Below are 13283 nucleotides of genomic sequence, written 5' to 3'. Positions count from 1 at the left end.
CCCTTCCCCCCAGATGCGAACATGCATAGTCCTTGAGGTAGACGGGGGGATTGTGTTGGCGCCTGGAGCGGCGCAACTCGGGAACATTGTCTGTCTGTTCGGTATCAGTCTGTGACGGTTGAGCCGGCATAGTGTCGCCAACACTCTCTCTGGACTGGGCATCCTCGGAAACCACCGGTTGGTTACTGGGGTCGAGGTCTCGTGGGTCGGATCAGGCTGGTCAGCTCTCTGGGCGCTGTTGTCTGAGTTTGGGCTGACCGGGACGACCGCTGGCGCAGACTGGTCGCTGGGTGCGATGTGGCTGGGCGGCGGATGAGACGGTTCCTTTCGACTGGAGACTCTGGGTTCTCGTTGGCGAGGTTGCTGAGGCGCCTTCTGAGTTGGTCTATGTGTCTCCTCCAGACGCGACCATCCTCCAGCCTGACTCTATACGATCTCGGCCCGGTGACGGCGATGACCTCGCCTGGAATCCAAAGTGGGTCCCCAGCGAAATTCCTTGCGAATATCGGCTCCTGTAACATAAAATGTCTAACCCCAAGTAGAAGCGAGGGAGAGTCAGGGCAGTATTGTGGGTGCAGTCTATCCAATACAGTCCTCAGGCGCCGGCCCATCAGAAGTTCCGCTGGGGACTTATTGGTGACTGCACAGGGGTTGAGTGCTGGCTCATCAGGAACCGTGAGAGTTTGTGGTGCCAGTCATCTCTGCCAAACCTAGCGAGGGCCTCTTTGGTGGTCCTGACGGCCCTTTCAGCCAATCCATTACTCGCAGGGTGAAATGGGGCTGTGAAAATGTGGCGAATGCCTAGGTTGGCTGCAAAACGGCTGAATTCTACTGATGCGAACTGTGGGCCATTATCGGAGACCAAGGAGTCGGGCAGTCCATGTGTAACGAACAGGCGCGTTAACGCGTTGGTGATTGCTAGTGTGGTGGTCGTGGATAGCAGTGCCACGCCTATCCACTTGGAATAAGCGTCCCACGACCACTAGGAACATCTTTCCATGCACGGGCCGGCCAGATCGATATGGATTCTAGACCAAGGGCGCTGGCGCTCTCCCATCTGGTAGGAATGGCAATGGGGGGAGCAGGACGGGATTCCTGGCAAATGCTGCAGGAACTTACCCAATTGACAATGTCCTCGTCTAGACCCGGCCACCACACGTAGCTGCGTGCTAATGCCTTCATTCTCACGATGCCGGGTGTCCCCGTGCAACACCTCCAGGACTCGGCACGCAGCGAGGTCGGAATGACCACTCGAGTGCCCCACAGTAGACAACCCTGCAAACTGGACAGCTCCTGCATGCGAGTCTTAAAGGGTGCGAATTTGTTATCAACGTTGCCTCCCGGCCACCCCTCCTCACCCAGTCAAGCACCTGGGCGAGCGTTTGGTCTGCCTTGGTTTTAGCGGCGATGTCAAGGGCGGTGATGGGCAGGTCCAACTGGGTGATTTCGAAAATGGCGTTGACAGGAGCTGGGTCTTCAGCCGGAGCGGGTAAGGGGCAGCGACTGAGAGCGTCGGTGTGGGATAGAGTTTTGCCCGGCGGTGAATAAGTTTGTATGAGTAGGCCGCTAGGAAAAGTGTCCACCTTGTCATCCTAGGGGAAAGGACTTGAGGCGTCTGTTTGTCGCCGGCCAGTAGGCCCAGGAGGGGCTTATGGTCGGTGACCAGTTCAAGAAGTGGCCAAAAAGGAATTCGTGAAACTTTTTCACGGCTGCAACAGCTGCTAGGGCTTCCTTGTCTATTTGGCTGTAATTTCGCTCCGTGGCCGAGAGCGTCCTGGAGAAAAAGGCGATGGGGGCTTCGGCGCCATTGGGGAGTCTGTGACTAAGGACCGCCCCAATTCCAAAAGGGGATGCGTCTGCTGCCAGTACTAAAGGAAGGTTGGGGTCGAATTGGATGAGCACTGCCTCTGACGTAAGTAGTGATTTGACGGCGTTAAACGCCTGGTCTTCTTTGTGCCCCCAGTGCCACGGTGACTTTTTGTCTAGTAATCTGTGTAGGGGTTCGGCTACTGAGGCTTTATGGGGCAAGAAGGATGCATAAAAGTTCAGCAGCCCCAAGAAGGCTTGTAGCTCCGTTTTGGAGGTTGGTGTGGGAGCTTCGTGGATTGCCCTAACCTTGGACTCCAGGGGGTGAATGCCAGAGGCGCCAATTTTATAACCCAGAAAGTCCACCTGTCTAGTGGCAATGGCGCATTTTTCTTTTTTTTAACCTGAGGCCATGCTGTCTGAACCTCTCTAACACTGCTCGCACTCTCTGGAAGAGTTGGGGTCTGTCCCTGGCCGAGACCAAGATGTCGCCGAAGTAGGGTACTACACCAGGGAGGCCCTGTAAAATCTGCTCCATGAGGGATTGAAAAATACCTGGGGCAACACTTACGCCAAATTGGAGACGCTTGCATCGGAAGGCACCCCTGTGAGTGACGATGGTCTGAAGTTCCGCTGTTTGGTTATCAACAGGGAACTGCTGATATGCTTGAGACATGTCCAATTTAGCAAAAATACTGCCCGGTTCGAATGTGTGTGCAATAAGTGCTGAATGACGGGCACAGGGTAGGCGCTAACTTGTAAATATTTATTGATTGTTGTCTTGTAGTCCGAGCAAATTCTCAGGCTACCATCTTTTTGAGGGGTGTGACAATGGGCGCCTCCCACTTGGCGAAATCTGTTGGCTCAATGACCCCTTGTTTTAGTAGTTTATCCAATTCAGCGTCTAGTTTTGGTCGAATAGCAAATGGAACTCTACGTGGTTTTAATCTGATTGGGACTGCCTGGGGGTCAACGGTGAACGAGATGGGGGTTCCATTATAACACCCCAGCTCCTCGCTGAACACATCTGCGTAGTCAGCGAATAAGGAGTCAGTGTCTGAGGTTGAGACAGCATGGACTCCTGTTAGCCCTAGGCCGAGGTGGGGAAACCAATCGAGCCCCAATAAGGTGGGTAGATCGCCGTTAACTACCACTAGAGGTAGGTGGCCTTTAAAAAGCTCTAAAACTGACAAAGAACTTGCCTCTGCCGATCACGGGAATGGCCTTCCCTGGTAGTCCTTCAGACGGAACTGGCATCTCTGAAGCCGGGTGGTAGATAGGCCGGGGTGGAGTCTCTTGAGGGTGTTCCACGAGATTATTGAGAGCGCTGACCCTGTGTCAACCTCCATGTGGCACGGTTTACCTTCTAGGGAAATGGAGAGAGAAATTTTACTAACAGTGTGGCAAGTACGCCTGGCAAGGCGGTGCGTGCTACAGTTTAATACTTGCCTTTGTGGTCCCGAGTGCGAGGATGGGGGTCTGTGAGCAGCGCTTTGGGGGCTTGGCAGACTCTCGCGATGTGCCCCCTCTTATGGCAGTTGTTGCAAGTGGCTCCTTTAAACTTGCAGGTGGCCCTTTGATGTGATCCCCACATGCTAAGCACAGTGTGATGTGCTTGGGCGGACCGGTGTATTCTTGTTTGGCCCCTACCTGCGACCGTCTGTCGTTGGTGAGGCGGTGGATGTCGTTTTCATCGTCGTGGGTTTCCTCCGCTTCCACCTCTTCGGAATGGACTGGGAACGATGCTAGCTTGGCACTTGGGCCCTGAATTTCGGTGGCTGAGTTCGCTAGTTCGGCTGCTAGGTTCCCGGCTAGCTAGGTTGAGGCTTTTAGCTAGCAGGCGCTCTGTAGGTTGAGATCCTTGACCCCACAAACTAATTGATCGAGGAGCATGTCCTCCAGGTATGTTCCAAACCCGCAGTGCAGGGCTGCTGTTCTGAGGGCGGCCATATATTGATTGATGGTCTCCTTACTTGATTGCTTCCTCATACGGAACGTGAACCTCCTGGCGATTTGTGAAGGCCTGGGAGCGTAGTGGTTAGTGAGGATCTCGAGCAACTCTGACCACGGAACGATTTTTAATTCTCTCAGCGCTTACGAGTGCTGCGGCGGTATCAAACGGTGGCTCCGCAGTAGATTAGGAAATAGGATTTTTTCCGGTGCTCTCCCGCGTCCGCCAGGCCGACCGCATCGATGTAATGATTGAAGCGGTTCTTATACGATTCCCACTTCTCTTCGTCTGGTTTAAACGCCGGGAATACTGGGTTAGAACTCATGGTGCTTGAACGGCTGGGCTACCTGCGGAAAAATCTCTCTGGGACTACGAGCGCTAGTGATATCAGCTCTGGAGAGGTTTTTTTGCTACCCTCTCTTTCTCTCTCTGGGTTACCACGTTGGCTGCTAGCCGTTGGAGGTGTCTTGATTCGCGCCAAAAGTGGGCGTTAGTGACTTCCTACAGCGCTGTGTTGTAGCTTCCTACTGACTCGAAATTCAAATGACACCCGCTTGAATTTCGCGCCATTGCAGAGCGGCTGCGCTCGCAGCGCTTCACTTTCCCCAGAAGGGCAGCGGCTAACAAACGCTTTTTGAATCAGACCGCTTTCTGGCTGCGGATCAGCGTTTTGCTCTTTTTGATCGCTGCGTTTGTTGGCTGACCGCTCTCTGGCTGCGGATCAGCGTTTCCTTTATCGCCAACCGATCGCTTCTCTGGGCTGCGGATCGGTGGCTAGTGACTCAGCGGTTGCAAGGTGCTTCTGGTAGCCATCCCATCCTCGTCGCCAGTGTTAAGTTTGAGCAATGAGAGGCTGACCAGAGCATGAATGCAACAATACTTTATTTTACAATAAAGGGCTGACCGTGCTTGCCAAACCTGGAACTGGCTCGCAGCAATCAGCAACTGGTTGGGTCCCGCAGCCTGCTTTTATAGCTGGCTGCTGGGGAGGACCAACCAATGGGAATGGGGGAAATAACGCCCACGTAAGTGAGTGGACCTGAGTGAGAACTCCTTGAGTCCTCAGGACATAACAAAGGTCATTAGTTTTTATAGGCTTATTGCAAAACAAAAAGCCCTTCATTTTATACAAGATACTTACAGAAGGATAAGAACCTTTGAAATATTCAGCAAATTATATTATAGGATTCTTGACAGAAAATTGTTTCTGAGGTGCAGTGTTTCTTTTCTTGAGTAGGAGAATCCCTTCCATTGAGCTCAAAAAACCAGATAACTGTCCGATTTACTTCAGTTGGACCTGTTACAGCCAAAGGATTTCACTTCGTCTATCAAGGTATGGGGCATAAATACCTCTAACATGTTTCCATTAATTTGATTTGCTAATTTCTCACCTTTTACTGACTTTTCAGGGTTTTTTTTTAAACCATTTACTGTTATATTACTATGTCTGATTATTTTGAATGTTTTCATTATTGACATTTTGAAGACGATACAGCAGTATATAAATGATAGAAAATCTAAAAGTCAGTGCTGGAATGCACCAGGGCCTAAATGGAATGGATTATATTGAATGTTGTAGCAGATATTTAAGCAGTAGCCCACAGATTTAATCTAAAGTTTTTTTGTATTTAGCCTGAACCTCAAAATCTTTTTGTTTTTAATCAGAAAATATGCCAAGTTAGTAGGAATGCTGCAAAAAAAGTTACTTTCTCTCTCTCTTTTTCTCTTCCCTCCCTTCCTTCCCCTTCCTTTTGTTTTTTCCTTTCTTTCCTTTTCCCTTTTTTTTTCTTTCTTTCTTTCTTTCTTTCTTTCTTTCTTTCTTTCTTTCTTTCTTTCTTTCTTTCTTTCTTTCTTTCTTTCTTTCTTTCCCTTTTCTTCCTCCCCCCTCCTTCCCTTCCTTCTTTTCCTTCCTCTTCCTTTTTTGTATTTTTCTGCAATGCTTTCATAAGGGTTGAAATCTAAAGGGGAAAAGTGATGACCAGATCTTTTTGCTATTTCACTTATCTATTAATATTCAATCTAACTTTTTGCTCAGATACATATTTCTATATCTGAATATAGACAGTGATGTTATATGGAGCAGTACAACTAACTTTGTTATTAAATATTAAAAACATGTTATTTGAATTTACAAGGCAATCCTATCTATGAAGAAAAAAGTGGGGGTAATCCAGTGTATATAAAGAGCAGAGCTTTCCATTGTTTCTCTTTTTGTAAATGGATCAGACACTTTAAAATAATTGCATGTCAACATTTAGCCTTTAAAAATCTGAATATCAATATGACAACCAGAGCAAAGATTCATAAAAATGTAGCTAATTAATTTAAATATTTACCCGTCATAAAAATAAGAATTTCACTTTTTATATTAATTCAATGAAACAGTACTTTTCATATTATGAAAAGCTAGATACAATTATTCTGTTATGTAATGGGGATGGAAGTTTTTGTTGCATTTCTAGCCATTTGAGCCTCTTATTTAAACTGTGATAAATATATTTAGTATTATATCATTTTCTGCCATGAAACAGTATATATTATCTCTACTGTGTTTCTAGCGGTTCCAAGAACAAGTTCAACACAGTGCAGTTCAGTGCCTGAACCACGATTTGGAAAAAGAATTGGAAATGAATTTGCAGTTGGTTCATTGGTTCTTTTTGAGTGTAATCCAGGCTACATACTGTATGGTTCAATAGCAATTAGATGCGACACAGTGCCCAATGCATTGGCACAGTGGAATGATACCCTTCCTACATGTGTTGGTGAGTAGCCAAAATTTGATTATTTGCAGGGGGTCTTTTATTTTAACAGTATGGGATGGATTTATTCTGCTTATCTTTATAGTTTGAGATAAAATGACCAGTTCATTTGAACCTATTATAAACCCTATAGCAATGTAACACCATGCTCTCCTGCTTTTAAGATTTTTAAAATTGCCATAACTAAGAGGAAAGGCACACCCTTCAAAATTGAAAGGAGCCAGCATTTTCTTCAGGTTGTTGAAGAATCTAATTTATTCATGAATAGCGATATATCTGCATTTTGTTTGTTTATTTATTTATTTTGTTTATTTACTTATATGCTTCTTCAGTTGCACTTGGCTCTAAGCAGAATAGACAACAGCTCAACTAATTAAACTGATTAAAATAAACCAATAAAACTGGTCAACTGGTTAAAATCGACTAGTAAAAATATATTGCAGTAACATATTGGGCAGGGGGGCAGGTTGGAACAATACATATGCTGCTCTTCTAACATAAACATGCAATTAGACAATGAGTTTTGTAATTGAAATGCTACACATGGCCACTGCTTGCTAGCAAATACCTCAGTGTTTCCTTACAGATATCAATTATCAGTCATTGTGTCTGCTCTTGCTTTTACCAGTAATTATTTAAACTGTTTAAGTGACTCTGACCTTTAGTTTATTCATGTAGTCCTTGACATATTTTATCAGTTATATGCACTACAAAATGTAACTCCTGTATTCATTACTTAGATAAGTTTCCTTCTTCTGCATATTCTTCAGGTTCTCATATTTGTATCTAATGAAATGAGCCACAGGACTTAATAATGCTTTTCTGCCAGAATGATATATTGGCTACTAATAGTGCTGATAAAACTTCTCATCAATCATTTCTTCAAGCTATTAAAATTCTAGCAGAATGTCTGTATTTAGGTGACAGCCTAATGTGATTATATTAGAATGTCTAGTGGCTTGACCGAAAGTATCATTCATATTTAGCATTAAATTTCAATGCAGGACCCAACTGCATTCTTTCTATTTAGGTCCAATATTACTGTCATTGCAATAGATATCTGTACTGGATGCAATTCATATTTATGTTGTATGCAAGAAATATATATGGATATTATTATTTTGAAGAAGTCTGAAGGGTAATTTAGCTGTATTAATATCAGTGATAAAATTTAAATGCCTCAGAGTTTTGTAATTAAAGCCCTACATATCAAGCAGCAGTTCTTCAGCATCACATTTATGGCATGGACTACAGAACACACTATACAACAGTGTTCCCAAGTTCAGTTTCTGGGTATTCACTAAAGTTTCCAAGAGTTCACTGGGATCTCACTCTCAATTCCCATTCAATTATTATGTATTATTGCATATTTCATTTTTTTTTTGTGGGGGGGGGGAGATTTGGAATGAAATGGAAAATCTCTAATATTATCTCCAGAACAAGAATTTCCCAGCATAGATAACCCAAATAAATATTTATGGTAACTTGATCATCCTTTTACCTCATTCTTTTCTGACTGAGATTTATGGGCCAGCTTTCCTACTTGGCTACTCATTCACATGTTTTACACATCTTCTGTGTCAAGGGACATAACCTCAAATCTCAGGACTATAATGGACTCATAGAGAACCACAGAGAATACCTTAAAAATGAATGTGACAATTGCAATGAATGTATCTTTAAATCACCTATGTGGGCAAGATTTCATTACTCCTTTGATTTCTATCAATAGCCCCAATATGTTTCCTTACCTGGCCTGCACCCTTAAAAACCTAACAGCATTTTCCAGTCCTCCCTCTTACAACAAAGAGAATTAAATTTGGCGATGGAGTCTGCCTAGCCCCTTTTTTCTTGGGCTTAAATCATATTTTGCTAACTGCCACATTCCTTCTTCAAAATCATTACTGTGGTTCTTTACAAATGCTGTCTATCCCTGACATGCAGATTATGCATGAGACATAGGAATGGGCTGGTTGCCTACAGACCCTCCCATTCCTTTGATATCCTCTCCAGAAGCTCTCAAAGTTGCTTCTGAATTTAATTTAATTTTTAAATAATAGGTGCATTTTTTAATAGGGGAAACTATAAATCCATCCAAGCGTCATCGTATTAGGTCAAATTTTCAGTTATTATTTTTTGCCTAATTGTTCAGCTACAACAACAGCATAATGAAGTAAATTATGTATAAATAATTACAGCAATACATTCATCTTACTCCATTAAAAAAATAGGTTTTGAAGTAATTTGATATATTTCCAGTTTTTGAAACAGATAATCTGTTGTGTCAAGGCTTTATTTCTTCAGTAGATTATTTGCTTCCAATTTCTTTCCTCAAGTCTGTCTTGAATTCTGGAATTGTACTGTAAAACTTCTCAGAATGATAATGCCTGTAGTCATGTAAGCTTTTATTACATTACATTTCTGTTTTGATATATGAACCATTTCCATAGTTAATGTATCTGCTTCTAGTACCCTGTGGAGGTGTTTTAACTAATCGTAAAGGAACAATTTTATCTCCGGGATATCCTGAGCCATATGACAACAATCTGAATTGTGTGTGGAAGATCACGGTGCCAGAGGGAGCTGGGATTCAGGTAAAAATACTTCTAATTGTACAAATGTTAACAGCTTTTACCATTAAGAGATTTAAAAATTAAGCAGGCCTGTTTTTGTTTGACTCATAAACAAAAATACTATTTTGTGTCCTTTTTTCCTCTTGTGAATATTTTTGCAATTCCTTCCAATTTTTGAAACCCGCTTTAGTGCTTTGTGTCTGAATTATTTTGAAAAATGTTTTTTTTTTCTTTATCAGAAAAATGAAGGATATTTAATTCATTTTGATAGAATCTCTCTAACTGTCTCTCTCTTCTATTATGAGTAATACATATGCTTAATGGATAAGAAAGTGATTTGTGTAGAGCTTACAGAAAACATGACATGCCAAAGTTCTCCATCTGTGATATAGCCAAAAAAAAGTAACTCTTGTTTATATAGATATGGTAAGGACAAAGCCAGATGGGACAGTGATGTCAACTTTATAATCTGTTGTGCCCCAGAGACATTTGTAATGCCTACAAATGCATGCATATTTTGAGCCATGGTGGCACAGTGGTTAGAGTGCAATACTGCAGACTACTTCTGCTACCTGCTGGCTGCCTGAAATTTGGCAGTTCAAATCCCCACAGGCTTAATGTTGACTCAGCCTTCTATTCTTCTGAGGTGGATAAAATGAGGGCCCAGATTGTTGGGGGCAATATGCTGACTCTGTAAACTGTTTAGAGAGGGCCATAAAACACTGTGAAGCGGTATATAAATCTAAGCGCTATTGTTATTGCTATACAAGTTTCTCTCTGTGTGTGTTTGTGTGTCAGCTGCAGAGGGAAACTGTGATTACACAGAAAGAGACCTAGCTGAGTTAGGTGCTACATACATATTAACACATGTTCCTAACTCAGAGTTTGCCCATCAAATCCAAATCTCTGTACATCTTCAAGACATGCATACCTACATAAATACATGCTATATGATACAGCTTTGGAATATGGTCTTGACAAAGCTTATGAAATCTGTTAACATTGAATAAATAGAGAATGTAAATAATGATCTTAATTTATAGCAGCTAATCAAGATATGCAGCTCTTTAACAAGTGACATGAATCACTCATTAAATCACTTTGTTGAGAATGTCATTGTTGCAAAACTACTAGTAGTCAAAGCATATGGTATTGCTTTAAGGCAGCTGGTTACTTTTTCTCATTTGATTATACAATGGATTCTCTGAGAAACTTAGAATATTATTTGAGTTATTAGCAGCTACACACACACACACACATATGCACATGTTCAGATTCTCTCATAGTGAGAATTAGATGGTTCACTATTAAAAAAAATCCAATAATTCAAACAGCATTAGTAATTTGTAACCTTGTCTTAACAGCATTTATGATTACAACTAGAACAGGGATGAAGGGAGTATTTTTTTTATCAGTCATGCAAAGACCTTTGAACCATATTTAATTTTGGTTTTGAGAAGTTAATTAACTCATGATGTGAAAACATTGTGGTATCTTCAGTATTTTAAGCCATTTATCTAATTATCAACTAATTATATTAAAATTCACATTATATCAGGCATCCTTAGTTTAAGAGCATTGGTATGTGAACACACTACTGGCCACACTGAACGTGTTACACTGATATGTGTCAAGTGCTGGGGAAACCAGGAGATTCTGGCATTTCAAATGAGTATAAAAAATATTTAAAGCTTACACTTTCTACAAAATGATGTACTTGACTCCTCCCTCAGTTCAGCCTGGTCACCTCCTGCATCATGTGTCTTATACTTGATGATGGAAGTAAAGGAAATATGCAATAACAATGAATTGGTACATTCTCCTCTAACTGTATTTAGTACTTTAACACTGGTTTATAGAATATTTAATTTTTCTACATTTCCAAACATATGAATCATAAATTTATAAACTCAAGAGCCATATGCATAAAAATGCATAAGATTATAAATTCAAGAGCCATATGCAGAAATACAAATGGAAGTAACTTTGCATGATCCAATCTAGGTCAGTCAAGTTCAGATTTAGCCTTCTGAGCTTTCAGACTTGTGCTGGACATCTTCAGGGAATGTTTTTCTATTGGAATATAGAGAAGGGAAGTTGGCTCTACCAGAATGAAGAAACTCTGATAGATGACAAATCTCTAGATTCTCCTTGATTTTCATTGAACAGGAATCCATCATTATCTTCATAATTTTTCTGATGTTAGGAAGATATTTCTAAAATTTACTCAGAATCTGACTAACTTAAGCCGATTATTTGTGAAATGATAGAAAGCAAGCCTTGACTTTCTTCTGTGAGTTCAATTTTCAGATATTTGAAGAACATTGCCATATTCCATCTAAATCTTATCTTCTCATGGCGAAACATGCCCTATTCCTCCCTATCAGATGATTTAATTTTTAATTCTGATTAATCTTCTTATCTTTAAATAACTTGTTTCCACTTCTAGAAGTCTGAGGCAATGTTTGAAATAGGCTTTAGTTAGTTTAGAACAAGATAAAATATAGCTAAGGAAGGTATCAATATAGAACAGGATGGAGGTGGAATCTTCTTTTCATCCATTAACCACCTCCAGTTTTGAATACCCCCAATGAGAGTCCCGAACAATCAGTATACCCAGTTTTTGGGCCCCTGCGGAAGGCCACGAAGGTCATTATGGGTCTCACTTCAAGGGGAATGATGTTCTAAAGCAGTGATTCTCAAAGTGGGTGGTACCACCCCTGGGGGGGGGTAGGATCACTTAGAGGCAAGGGGGAGCAGGGGGTGCTAAGAGGCAAGGGGTGGCAGAGGAGTGCTGGAGGTGGGCCCCTCGCAGGGCAAAAATCAGGGATACTACTGGTTCATTATCATTCCTGGTAGTTCAGAAAACCAGTAAAACAGGTCCCTGGCTGGCCCCACTCCTCTCCACCTGCTCTTCCATCCCCTGCCCAGTCAGTCCTTATTGCACATGCGTGACATCGCGTGCATGTGCGACAATCGCTGATGGCCATGGCGGCATGTTGGAGAAGCAGGACAAGCAAAGCTGAAGGTCAGTAATTTTTGCTGCAAAAAGCATTCAGATGCCACGTCTTTTTTTCCAGCTGCACCAAAAAAAAAAAAAAAAAACACCACTTCAAGGGCATCTGGAGGCTTTTTGCAGCAAAATTTACTAACCTCTGGCTTTGCTCTTCTTCTCCAATGCAGCACCGCCACTGTGTTCTAGCCGTCGGCCATGCAGGCTCACCCCATTGACTACTGCAGCACTCCGCTCAGACTTTTTATTTATTTTATTTTATTTATTTGTCAATTGTTTACGAGATAAGTAAAAGTGTATACATAATTATGAATACATGAAATGAGTACATATAAGAAAAATAAAAGAAAAATAAAAGAAACAATAGGACAGGGACGGTAGGCACGTTGGTGCGCTTATGCACGCCCCCTACAGACCTCTTAGGAAAGGGGTGAGGTCAATAGTAGACAGTCTAAGGTTAAAGTTTTTGGGGTTTGGGGAAGAAACTACAGAGTCGGGTAGAGTATTCCAGACATTGACCACTCTGTTGCTAAAGTCGTATTTCCTGCAGTCAAGCTTGGTGCGGTTAACCTTGAGTTTGTATCTGTTGTGTGTTCTTGTGTTGTTATGGTTGAAGCTGAAGTATTCATTGACAGGTAGGACATTGCAATGTATGATTTTATATACCATGCTTAAATCAGACCGAAGACGGCGTAATTCAAGGTTTTCTAGTTCTAGAATTTCAAGTCTGGTGGCATAAGGTATTCTACAACGAGTAGAGGAGTGGAGAACTCTTCTTGTGAAATATTTCTGGACTTTCTCAATTGTGCTAATATCAGATACGTAATGTGGGTTCCAGACTGATGAGCTGTATTCGAGTATTGGTCTAGCAAATGTTTTGTATGCTCTAGTTAGTAGTGTGATATTACCAGAGAAAAAGCTACGTAAGATTAGGTTAACAACTCTTAATGCCTTTTTGGCTATGTAGTTGCAGTGGGCACTAGCACTTAGATCATTAGAGGTGAGTATTCCAAGGTCCTTTACAGAGCTTGGATCATCAACAAGATCTTGACTATTCAGCTTGTATTTTATTTTGGATTTTTTTGCCAATATGTAAGACAGAGCATTTATTTGTTGAGATTTGAAGTTGCCATTTGTTTGACCATTCTGATACATAGTCAAGATCTTTTGAAGGGTAGCAG

At 42.1% G+C, this 13283-nt stretch overlaps 1 protein-coding gene across 1 annotated transcript in view; it reads left to right on the top strand.

The window, feature by feature from the left end:
- The window catches only part of CSMD3 (CUB and Sushi multiple domains 3), a 646074-nt gene that overhangs the window by 500274 nt on the left and 132517 nt on the right, over window positions 1-13283 (top strand). The window contains exons 33-35 of the mRNA XM_087931634.1: window positions 4995-5090; window positions 6316-6519; window positions 8986-9110. Coding sequence (XP_087787760.1) covers window positions 4995-5090; window positions 6316-6519; window positions 8986-9110 — 425 coding nt within the window. The remainder of the gene's footprint in view (window positions 1-4994; window positions 5091-6315; window positions 6520-8985; window positions 9111-13283) is intronic.

Source organism: Pseudonaja textilis, chromosome 3 (assembly GCF_049901715.1).
Source record: "Pseudonaja textilis isolate UNSWEBS1 chromosome 3, rPseTex1.2, whole genome shotgun sequence".
In the NCBI taxonomy this organism is placed as follows: domain Eukaryota; kingdom Metazoa; phylum Chordata; class Lepidosauria; order Squamata; family Elapidae; genus Pseudonaja; species Pseudonaja textilis.
Note: the sequence above shows the minus strand (reverse complement) of the source record. Positions and strands in the feature narration are given on the sequence as shown.